Below are 12,403 nucleotides of genomic sequence, written 5' to 3'. Positions count from 1 at the left end.
GTCTTCTGTGGCATCAGCTACCCTTGCCCTACTCTTAAATTCCTGAATCATATCTCCTGAGTCTTGGGATTGCAGATGAAGTTCTACCAATAATTTGCAGAAAAATGAACCCTTTCTTGCATACAAGTATCAATCAATCTTTATTATTGCCATCACAGATCAGCCACTAAGTTAGAATACGATTTACAATTTGCAATATTCAGGCCAGGAGAAGACCATAAGGAATTAAAATCACAGCAAAAGACAAGGATATATGTGAGCATTGTTACACATTCACATTCAATTCATAGTTAGACTAGATTACTGAGTGCTAGTATGGTTGTAAAGAGATTTAACTGTTCAATTCCTAGTTATCCATGTAATTTAGCCACTCGTGGGTGAAGTTTGACAAAATGAGGGAGGTATAAAAATTATTATATCTGTCTAGGAATTTTGTTCCGATGGGTGTAATATATAAGGAGTGAATGTCTTCATAGTATGAATAGTATAGTACTATGTGCTAAACCATTTCCACACCCAATTCACAAGAGCTGGCACGTTGGTTAAAGAGTGTGTGAACATCTCCCATCCAAAGAGCACACGGAGAGGCGTCAAAGTGGGCCTAAGTCAAATTCCAAAGCATAATCTGCTGGAGCAAAGCTTTTGCTACAATTTCCCTGAGTCATACGTCGTAAAAGGATAGAGTGAATCTGACTCAGATGAGGATTAGCAGCGTAAAAGCCAACGTGGCTAATCAGGTATTTAGTGGCAATCAGGGAGTGACAAAGCAGTTATAATACATTAATTTTAATCATTCATAATTTATGCAAAACAAAGAGAGCTATATGGAACTATAATCTGAAGACTGCATGCTCACAGTGCTACCCATTGTCAACCTGGAATGTTTCAAGCATTAGGTGTCATCTTAAATTTCTCTTGTCAGATGCTGCTTTGTATTCAGATCAGGCCTCAGCAAAATAATGTAACATTTTGGCATGAAGATGCAGCCCAGAAGCCCAGCACTGGAGGCCAACATAGAGAAGATCTGCACAGCTACCGTGTATTTCCCCTTGGTGCTCAGGTAGGTGGGCACAGAGGACACCCAAACACTGCAGAAGACCAGCATGCTGAAGGTGATCAGCTTGGCCTCATTGAAGGACCCTGGAAGCTTTCTGGCTAGGAAAGCCACCGTGAAGCAGATGGCAGCCAGGAAGCCCATGTAGCCCAGGGCAATATAAAACATGGCAGCAGATCCTTCATTGCATTGCAGGATGATCTCTTCAGCCCTGGAATGCATATCAGAGTCAGGGAATGGAGGAGACAAGCACAGCCAGATGGTGCAGATGACAACTTGAACACAGGAGCAGCAAATGACAATGGAGTTGGCCAGACTCTTCCCCAGCCATCTCCTCACCCTGTTTCCTGGCTTTGTGGCCAGAAAGGCCAGCACCACAGTGATGGTTTTTGCTAACACAGAAGAAACAGCAACTGAGAAGATGATGCTGAAGGCTGTTTGTTGGAGAAGGCAGGTCCCTTTCCTTGGTTGCCCAATGAACAGGAAGGTGGACCAAAAAGAAAGCAGGAGGGAGACGAGGAGGATGTAGGAGAGGTTCCGGTTGTTGGCTTTCACTATGGGAGTCTCCTTGTATTTAATGAAGATTACTAACACAATGCCTGTTGTTAAAGATAAGGAAAGGGCAATGGAAACTAAGATGATCCCCAAATGTTCTTTATAAGCTAGGAAAGTGATAAGCCTGGGGACACATTGATCTCTGTTGTTGCTTGGATGCTGATCTTCTGGACATTTGGTGCAACCTTCTGCATCTAAGGAAGAGAAAAAGAGTGGCTTCAGCATCAGGGCATTATTTGTTTTTCAGAAAGATGTTGAAGTGGGGGAGGTCAAGGAGTAAGACAGTTGAATAGGGAAAGTTTGGCAAAAAAATGCTTGTTTGATTGGTTATTGAAAGTTTACATTTGTATCCTGCCTTTCTTCTGAGGAGACAGTGGTGGGGCACAAAATTTTCCTCAGTTTTTATTGCCAAAACACCCTTGTGATGCAGGGCAAAGCTTTGATGCAGTGACCTCCCCTCAGATGTGTGTCCAGCAACTTCACCATACATTTTTTTGCCTAAGAAGCAAGACACACCTCTTTACATTGACCTGTGGCAGTTTATTATTATTTGATTATTTATTTTTACATTTATCCACTACCTTTCCTCCAAAGGGTTCAAGGTAGTATACATTAATATCCCTCTGCCCTTTTTATGTTTACAACAAACCTGTGAGGTACGTTAGGCTGAGAGAGACTTGTCTAATGAATAATTTGTAATTGTGTTTTTAAAACTAGTGTAAATGATAAATTTATCCAACGTCTCATATAATTTTTATGTTAGCTGGACTGGAAGAAGATTGTTATAAGTTTAACTGCCTTCTCATATTTCACTTTTTCTGTATGATTTCTTGTTATCTCTTTGGTAGCTAATGCAAACGATTTCCTCTTTCTTCTGTGCAATGCTCCTGGTAGTCAGATCAAAACTGTCCATTGCTTGTTTTGTTATCATTTTCATATAATGCATTATATATTTTGTGTTTGTGTTTCTGCTTTACTGTTTTAAATATTTCCTTTTAAAAAATATTCCCCTTTTGTCTTCTATAACTTACACACACACACACACACACACACACACACACACACACACACTTTAAAAATAAATTTCCTTTATGGTGTGATTCAGTTTATTTGATCATTGAGAGCATAGCTGAAAATAGTCAAAGACTATGTACAGTGGATGCTCGGGTTGTGAACGTGATCTGTGCGGGACACATGTTTGCAACCCGCAGCGTTCACAACCCGTAGTGGCACGTCAGCGCACGCGCGGGTTGCGATTCGGCGCTTCTGCGCATGCATGCATGTATACTAAGCTGTCTCCCTGACACCCACATGGTTCTGCAATGATTGCTTCCTTACTCTCAGCTTAATTCCTGGAAGAAAGGGTGGTGATTGAAAATAGAGAAGCCAATAAAACACCTATGTTCAAAAATGTATTACTGCTCTGCACATAGTGTTTCTGGGTGACTCTTTTCCCCATTTCTATTCTCCGACGGAACGCCCTCTCCCTTGGAATGACCCACCTTCCTGAGTGGAGATGGTCCCTTCTGCACATGGAGCACAAGCATAGCAGCAAATTGGCTCTCCTTCTTGAACCACCTTGGCGTATCCAGGCCGGCAGCTTTTGGTACACCTGGAGCGAGGCACAGTCTAGTCATGCAGAGAAGAAGGTGCACCAAGGAGAAAGTTACAGATAGGTAGCCGTGTTGGTCTGCCATAGTCAAAACAAAAAAATTCCTTCCAGTAGCACCTTAAAGACCAACTAAGTTAGTTCTTGGTATGAGCTTTCGTGTGCAAGCACACTTCTTCAGATACCTTCAGATACGAGGAGAAAGTGTTAGAAGCATCTGTGTCTATGGAATTCATAGGGTTTGGCATGGACCCAACAAGATCTCTAGTTCCACTGAACCCATTTATGTGCCTGCCTTCTATACTGAAATACACTCAAGGAAGAGGGCAAACTATACCAAAACAGCTTTCTGACCGTGAAAGCTGTTTAACCATGGAAGACTCTCGCAAGAGATTGTGGTCTCTCCTCCCCTGGAGGTTTTCAAGCAGAGGGTGGATGGCCATCTCCCATACATGATTTTGTTGAGATTCCTGCATTGCAGGGAGTTGGACCAGAAGACCCTCAGGGTCTCTTCCAACTCCACTGTAATGGTTCTAGGGGTTGCTCGTGCGTAAGCCGGTCCCAACACCTGGCTGGGTTTCCTGAGTGAACCTTTTCTGTCCGGACAGCCACTCACCCGTGGCTGTCTCAATCGCTGGCAGAATCCGTCAGTGGGCGCTTCTTAAACTTCTTCCAGCAAAGAAGCTCTTTGACGCCTAGTCTCCTCCTACTCTCCCTGCACGAAAGCCTTCTGCGCAAGGAGGGCGTAGGCAGCGGAGGACCCCTACTCTCCCCGCTGGTCCCCGGCAAGGAGTCATGGGACCGCCTCGTCGCTTCCCCCATCTACCCCCCTTCTCCACTGGTGCTACGCTGATTCTCTTCCCCAGAAGATGGGCTGCCTCTTCCAATCCTGGGACGCTCTCTGGAATCCCTCTGGATTTTGCTCTCTCCCTCCGGCACTGATGGCAGTTCCCTGACATCCACAATTCCATGATTCTAATCATAGCAATAGGAAAACACTGATAGAGAGCAGTTATTAAAAGTACTGCCACTTCAAAGCAGTTACAGTGGTACCTCGAGTTAAGTACTTAATTCGTTCCAGAGGTCCATTCTTAACCCGAAACTGTTCTTAACCTGAAGCACCACTTTAGCTAATGGGGCCTCCCGCTGCCGCTGCGCCGCCGGAGCACGATTTCTGTTCTCATCCTGAAGCAAAGTTCTTAACTTGAGGTACTATTTCTGGGTTAGCGGAGTCTGTAACCTGAAGCGTCTGTAACCTGAAGCGTATGTAACCCGAGGTATCACTGTGCTTAAAAATCATTCCTGGATTATTATTAAAAGGACTTTGCGTGCAGAGAATATCCTTTTGAACTATATACACCTATTGTATGGAAGCTGACAACTGGACAGTGAAAATGGATTCTACATGCCCTAACTGTGGCCAAGAGACTGATATTTATGAACTGGAAGAATGAAGATAAGATACCCTTTAATCAATGGATCAGTAAGATGACACTCGCAGCTTATGAATGGATCACTTAGACGTGTTGACTACATGACTACATTCTGTATATACTCATTCCAAATATCAATTTATTTGTCAAAACAAAGACAAATACATTGATATTTGCAATGAGTATATACAGAATGTAGTAAGTTATGAATAACCACATTTGTATCAGGAGTGTAACATTTATTTCTATAGAACAACGTACAGAAATGTACTTATTTTATCTATTGTATTACTTTTGCACCTTTGGCCAGACATTGTAGCAAGGGCGCCGACTTGGGCCCCAGCGTATGGGTGCCCAATGGCGCCAACGACATAATGTGACGTTATGACAATGTGACGTCGTGATTTCACGACGTCACATCATGTCGGCACACCGTAGCGGCGCTTTCAAGGCCTTGCGGGAACTCAGAAGTCATGCTGGAAGTCTCATGAGGCCTCCAAAGCAACTTCCAGTTTCTACCGGAAGTTGCATTGCACCCAGGGCCCCCTAGAGTTGTAGCAGACCTCCTGTGAACCCTGAATTTCCAGGGTTCCAAAATATGTGGAGATATAAGATGCTGTCCACTTCACATAGTCATATGCAAATTATTCAAGAAATCATTAGAGCTCCACAGAATTTTTATGCTGTGAACCGCCCTGATGATTTGACTTCACCCCGAAGGTGCCATTGTCTCCCGAGACAGAGTGATGCCAACTCCAGAAGTAAATTGAGAAGGATCTGGTGTCTCTTCTCAGGATCCCAGGGCTCTATTGTTGGAATTCTGCCTGGGTCAGAGGAATGTGCCACAGCGTAGGCACCGGCAGATATTCCTGTCGACCTCCCCGCGTCTCCACTCTGCTGATAAGCAGGCGAGGTCCGGCGATTCTTCTCAGATGTATGAGAGGAACACACCGTTCTTCCTCTCTCCCCTTTGGTGTCCCCAGGGAGGGGAAAGAAGCAGACAGAAAACTATTTACATCATTTATTTCTGCCTCTTACATCAGTACAGAGAATCATGTCTGCACTCAACAACAGCAAGAAGAAACTCCTCCCAAGTACATCCAGTACGGGTCATATGACACACACGCACTGAGCTAACATCCGGTGCTCAGTACAGAATGGACTGCCCCTTTGTTCCCATGGCAACAGTCACAAACATCCTGTCTGGCTTTCCAGCCACAAGCAGCTGGCTGAGCTGCTAGAGCCTTTGCTTGCTGCAGCATTGGTGCTTTATGGTAACATCTATCTGTTCCTTCAGAATGCCAAATTCCCTTCCTGTCTCAGCTGCCGTGGCAAGAGGGAGTTGTTGTGGCAGCTGTTACTGGGTAGCTAAGACACAATGGATCCACCTTATAATACCGTTTTGCAGTACTTGCTTAAGGAAGAGTGTAAACAGGCTCTCCTAGCCTCCCTGCTCCTTTACATCCCCTACCTTCTTAAATTGGTTGGGCCACTCAATGTCTTTTGAGTCAATGGTGAACTTCATGTTGGTTGATGCCGCTCCGCTTATATTCCCAATTTTCACTCTAGTACGAGAGTTATTGGGAAACATCAGCCAGTTCACAATATCGAAGTCGGGTGGCAGCTCCCAATTCTCATCCAAACACGGCCTGCCCATGGAAGTATTCAAACACTGGATTTCTTTTAAGAAATGGTAGAGCTGAAATGGCAAGGAAAATACCAGCATTAAGGAACGAGACAATGCGGAATATGTTGGTGGGCGGAAAAAGATACAGAAAGGAAAAATCCTGGAGGCAAGTGTGGTTTGGTGAGATAACTCCAGCAGAGATTTGAAATCACAAAACATGCAGCAAAGTAAAGCGTGGAAATATAGGCTGTAAAACCTTTAAAATATGTTCCTTCAAAATGTCCCCTTTAAAAGTATCTTTCCAAAGTTCCCTTCATCCCACAGCATAGGAAAATACCACATGTTTGATAAGTTTAAAAATTGTTTACTTACTTACAAACTCCCCAAAGGTCAAATTCATGTGCTTCGGAAATTTGCACAGGAAGTAAAGCATAGCTTACTTACAAAGTGGAGCAAGTTCCTAAATCATTGGCTTGCAGTTTAGTTGAAGTAACCAGCTCAAACCTCTTCACACACTGAGCTTCCCAAGTATGTGAACAATAGGCTTGATTACCTATTTCCTCCCAAGGTGAGGAGAAGTGACCTAGGCTAAGCCTGGCAGGACCACTTACTATGGGGTATTAACCCCTTCATGCATTAATTAGATTTAAGCATGTTGATTATATGAGACTGGTTATCCCACAGATCCACTCACTTCAAGCTCTTATAAATTGGGGCCAGTTTGCCTCTCATCTAGAGCATAGGTCCTATTCATGCAATCTTTTCTTAAATTGATTATAGCATTTATAGAGCACCTTTCATATAAAATAACAAGGAGCTTTGCAGAACAAGATTAGTACAAAAGACAATATAATACTTGTTTTAAACCTAATAATAATAATAATAATAATAATAATAATAATACCCAAACCATCTGGCTGGGCTTCCCCAGCCACTCTGGGCGGCTCCCAACAGAATACTGAAAACACAATAAAACATTAAAAACTTCCTTGAAGTCTTCTAAAAGTCAGATAGTTGCTTATTTCCTTGACATCTGATGGGAGGGCATTCCACAGGGCGGGTGCCACCACCGAGAAGGCCCTCTGCCTGGTTCCCTGTAACCTCACTTCTTACAATACTTTGGCCACCTCATGAGAAGAGAAGACTCCCTGTAAAAGACCCTGATGTTGGGAAAGATTGAGGGCACAAGGAGAAGGGGACTAGTAAAGCGAGATGAGCAAAGCAACCCCAGAGTCATCCGCAACTGGACCTAACGTTCAGGGATCCCTTTACCTTTACCTATACAATGGAAACCTTCCCTAAACAGGGCTGCCTTCAGATGTTTTCTAAAAGTCAGATAATTGTTTATTTCCTTGACATCTGATGGCATTCCACAGGGAGGTCGCCAATGCCTGGTTCCCTGTAACCTTATTTCTCGCGGTGAGGGAACCACCAGAAGGCCCTTGAAGCTGGAGTTCAGTGTCCTCTTTCAAAGAGAAGGTAAAAAGTCCAGCTGGGTTCCACAGGCCTCATAAATGTCTGTGTGTGTCCTGACATGTGGGACATCTTCAGGATAGGAAAACCCTCAGGAGTAAACCCTACACAAATCCAGAGTCCCTAAGACGGATGGATGGTGTCTTGTACGCCTCCTTCCGGCAACTCCTGCAGCCAAGCTGGAACCAATCACATTGCTCTGCTTTCCTTTGGACCACATAAGTGAAGCCAAGAGGGAGGTCATGTCATCTGGACAGCCTAGGACCTCCATACCCATTTCTCAAGCTTGTGACCCAGGGAGGTCACTTGGGTGCTGCTAACACAGTGGTTTGACTTCACCCCTGGAGGTGCCCTTTTTTGTCCCACTGCTCTTCCAAACATTCTGATTTCTTTCATTCCATGGAATGTTGTGAACCCCTAGGATGGGGTGTGTGGAGAGTGGAATCTGCGCCCCTCCTGCACACAACTTAGCTCTGGTCTTGTAATAGAGTTTCTGCAGATTCACCAAGTTCCCTCTGCATCTTCCATTCCCACTTGCAAGGATGGTTTTTCTCAGCATTCTTCAGCCATGAATCACAAGACCAGGGTGGCCTCTTCTGGCTGTGGTGATAAACCATGAGCTGGGCATCCACATGTACTACGGCAGTGAACTGGAGCAGTTGTTGGCTGGGCTCCCATACTGCACTGTACAGACCATGCGTGGAGTGAGAGGAGGAACCTGGAAAGGAAAAAAGGAGGGGAAGGCTAAGGGGTCAAAACTAGCCTAGGAATTCTCCTATATAATATCCCCCTGTACTTCCATGGGAGGTGAGTCTTTTGCTCTAATGACAGCTAAAACCACACTTAGCATCCCCTACTGAATTCTTAAGGGTGGGGGAAAAAACCATCTGGAATGCCCCAAGCCCCCAAACTCTGACCATCTAACCTACATAGTTGGGGAACTTTCTAGTGATACCTTTGTGCTCCTTGCATGATCAGTAGCTCCTGGCTGGATCTAGACACATAAAAAAATCATTTCAAGAAAACACGTTGTAAACCTCATATTGGGAAATCGCGTTGCCGAAGGGCCATCAGGTGTCACAGTGTTTAATGTAATTGAGTCCCCTGCCTTCTCCTGTCTGGTGGTTAGTAAGGAAAAATAGGTATATAGGAGAATTCCTGGATGCCAAGATCCTTGTTTGGGGCAACTACTTTCTGGCAGTTCCCAATCCCCAGCTGAGATTTAAAATAACAAAAAATGCAGCAAAGTAAAGTGTAGAAACATAGGTTGTTAGACCTTTAAAATATAGACCCAGTGCTTCATTTGAAATCTCACTACCAGCCCCCGAGCAGAACAGAATTCTCCGCTCCTAAGGTTTGCAGCAAAGTAAAGTAGAGACATCACCTTGCCAGCAAAGGTCCGTATAGTAAAAGCCATGGTTTTCCCAGTAGTGATATATGGAAGTGAGAGTTGGACCATAAAGAAGGCTGATCGCCAAAGAATGGATGCTTTTTAATTCTGGTGCTGGAGGAGACTCTTGAGAGTCCCATGGACCGCAAGAAAAACAAACCTATCCATTCTTAAGGAAATCAGCCCTGAGTGCTCATTGGAAGGACAGATCCTGAAGCTGAGGCTCCAATACTTTGGCCACCTCATGAGAAGAGAAGACTCCCTGGGAAAGACCCTCATGTTGGGAAAGATGGAGGGCACAAGGGGACGACAGAGGACGAGATGGTTGGACAGTGTTCTCAAAGCTACCAGCATGAGTTTGACCAAACTGCGGGAAGCAGTGGGAAGACAGGAGTGCCTGGCGTGCTCTGGTCCAGGGGGTCATGAAGAGTCGGACACGACTAAACAACTAAATGACTAAACAACAACAACAACATTGTGTTGGAAGCCGCCCAGAGTGGCTGGGGAAACTCAGCCAGATGGGCGGGGTATAAATAATAAATTATCATCCTCATCATCATCATTAAGACAATGGTTTGTGGCTTGCAAAAGCAGGAAGAGAATACCTGCCATGGCTGTAGCCTGTAATGCTCCCATTCATCTCCTTCACTCAGCACCATCATCTGCTTTGACCTAGATGAAACCGCAGCATTTAAGGCCTGAGCCACAGCATGAACATTGACGTAAGTGCTGTAGCTGTCTTGAGACAGGGCTCTCTCCAGCTCCTCCTGGGGCAAAGTCTCAAGTCTCTCCTCCTCTCTGCAACTTTCCCAGCTTTTCATGGACAACGTATATTTTGAATAAGAGCAATGGAATGCTTCTGCCAAAAAGTGATCAAGAAGTGGGGAGTTTGCTTCATAGTAGTCACGTTTGTTGCTCCTTATTTTGGTCTTCATTACAAAGGAGAGAGAACCATGGATGTACCGGAAGTAAGCAGGAGAAAATGATGAGCCAGAATTGATTTCCTGAAAAGTTGTTGTGATCCAGACTTTTGCCTGTGTTTGCTTCTCAAAGAATTGGTTTACTGCCATGATGAGTGCCAATCCCTTGAGACTGGCTACATAGCAAACAATTACACTGACTTGTCTCCTCATGAAAAATAGCTCACTCAGGCTCATGAATAGATATAGATTATTTTCTGGTATTCTTTTTGAGAAGGCAATGCAAATCCCACTGCTGATCATCTGAGGTGTCAAAGCACCCACAAACCTTTCTCCACTGTCATCCTCTGGAGCAAGGAGGCCGATCCATGTCCATCCAAAGTACAGGAGCAACTCAACAATCCCCTTGTACTGAGCTTCTTCCTTGGGGAACATCTGGTATACGGAAGGAAACTCAGTTTTACCTTCAAGAAGCTGGGCGGTGAAGCCATAACTGAGCTAGTGAGGAAAGGAAAATATTAGTGCTTTGTTTTGCTTTCAGGATAAGCACAAGATATTTAATGGTTGCATAGGTGCCAGCTTGCTCCCTCCTTAAGAACCTAGCTGCTGCATCTGATTGGCTGGCATCTATCTGTCTCAGGAGACAATGGAGAAATGCGCCTTTGGATGTGAAGTCAAATGGTTGGAAGGTTACAGTGCTTGCTGTGGCTGTGAAAACCAATACAGGAGAGAAATGTTTTCTTGCAGCTGGGGCAGATGCACCATTGTTGCAAGTAAAAGCTTGCTCCATCTCCTGGATATGCCAATAAACCACATGAGACCATGAGTGAAAAAGTAGTCCAAAGTATTTCTTACCGTACTGTGCAGAAAGGACCAGCAGGGATATTTTCCCAAATTAGGTGGCCACGCGCCAATGGATTCCATACCATTTTATACATTGACAATGCACATTCTATACATTCCATTAAGTTTAAATTTCCTATCCAGTCAAAATACTGAGTTTCCCTCACCCTATTTCCTTTCAAGGCACTTCAAGCATATACCGTGCTGTCTCTCTATGGCTGGTCCAAAGGACAAACAATGTGAACATGCGTACTAACTATCCTCTTAAACAAAGAGAGCATTGTGTGATTGGTCACCCTTGCCAAATTCTTTGGGCATGCTCAGTATGCCAGGATCTTATTTCGTAAGTGCCCCACCCCCGTTGTGCTGCCGCATTTATAGGTCCCCAGGATCACGCCACTCGCCCCAATTGGCCCAAACAGCCAAGTGTGATCCTGGGGCCCAACAGACAAGGCTTCGGCCATGCCTAGCAACAACACACCCCATGGGGGTGGCTTAAGGGTCTCTTGCGCAACCAGGACCCTCGATTTAGGAGGATCCCATTTCTACTCCCCTCAGACTGTCCTCCTTCCTCTTCGGATTCTTCGCTGTCTGTCTGAGTGGGAACGCCCCTGACAGGAGGCTTTGAAAGTCTCCTAAATTAAAATGCAAAAACCCACAGAACGAGGCACCAAGTCTCTGGTCTTCAACCACACACACACACACACACACACACACACACAGAGCATCTGATTCCTCATTTGAACTCAGGACCCAAACACTGATTCAGGGGTTTTTGTTGAGGGAGGCGCAGATCCGGCAGGGGGATGAGGGTGGGGAAATCACAGTGGGAAGACTTGCCCACCCAAGCGCTGGAGATGGATGGGGAGATCAGCCACATCTCCCAGCTGGCCACCTTCACGGGAACAATCCAATTGGCTTTCAAAGAAACTGGCGCTGGTGCTCTTCCTGGTGACAGCAGCTTGGTCACGCCCCATCAGGGATGCTGATATTTCAGCACCCATCACTGGAGTGGCGCGACAAAAATGGGAGGAAGAGCTAATTTGGCTATGGGGTGCAATCTGGACGGTTCTGCCAGAGGTGCAACATCGCCTAGCTGTGGCTCTGGTTGGGTGGCATCTTCTGGCAACTCCTAGTGCCAAGCTAGTGCCAAATGTATTGCTTTCCTTTCCTTTGGACACATCATCGGGGCCATGGTGTGGGTGGGTGTCTTGTTTTCTGGGCAGCCCTGCCCCCACGTCCCACATTGACTGGCCTGAAGAGAAAGTGGAATTTTATGCAGTTGACATTTTACTCTGCCCTTGCATGCCACACCTTCATACCTGTGGGGTTTTGTAGATGCCTGACATGGCTTGAATCTGTTTTGCAATTGCAGATTTCCCCCTTTCAAGGACAGCCAGGAGGTGATTTTTCCTCCCACAGTTATAATTCGGAATATTGCTATCCCAGCCTCCAAGCAAGTCTATCATGGCATCGGAAGTCATCCTTGCATCTAAATA

At 45.2% G+C, this 12,403-nt stretch overlaps 1 protein-coding gene across 1 annotated transcript; it reads right to left on the bottom strand.

The window, feature by feature from the left end:
• Positions 1-904: 904 nt before the first annotated feature.
• Positions 905-12,403, bottom strand: LOC308465496 (vomeronasal type-2 receptor 26-like; the record flags this gene model as incomplete). The annotated part of the gene is made up of 5 exons (XM_080985437.1): positions 12,227-12,403; positions 9,747-10,559; positions 6,123-6,350; positions 3,112-3,238; positions 905-1,803 (listed from the first exon to the last, which is right to left on the bottom strand). The coding sequence occupies exons 1-5, from the start codon at positions 12,386-12,388 to the stop codon at positions 905-907; spliced, it is 2,229 nt and encodes a 742-aa protein (XP_080841563.1). The 5' UTR covers positions 12,389-12,403.

Source organism: Podarcis pityusensis (genome assembly GCF_964106645.2).
Source record: "Podarcis pityusensis genome assembly, chromosome: 2".
Lineage (NCBI taxonomy): Eukaryota > Metazoa > Chordata > Lepidosauria > Squamata > Lacertidae > Podarcis > Podarcis pityusensis.
This window is presented reverse-complemented; position numbering and strand designations above follow the sequence as displayed.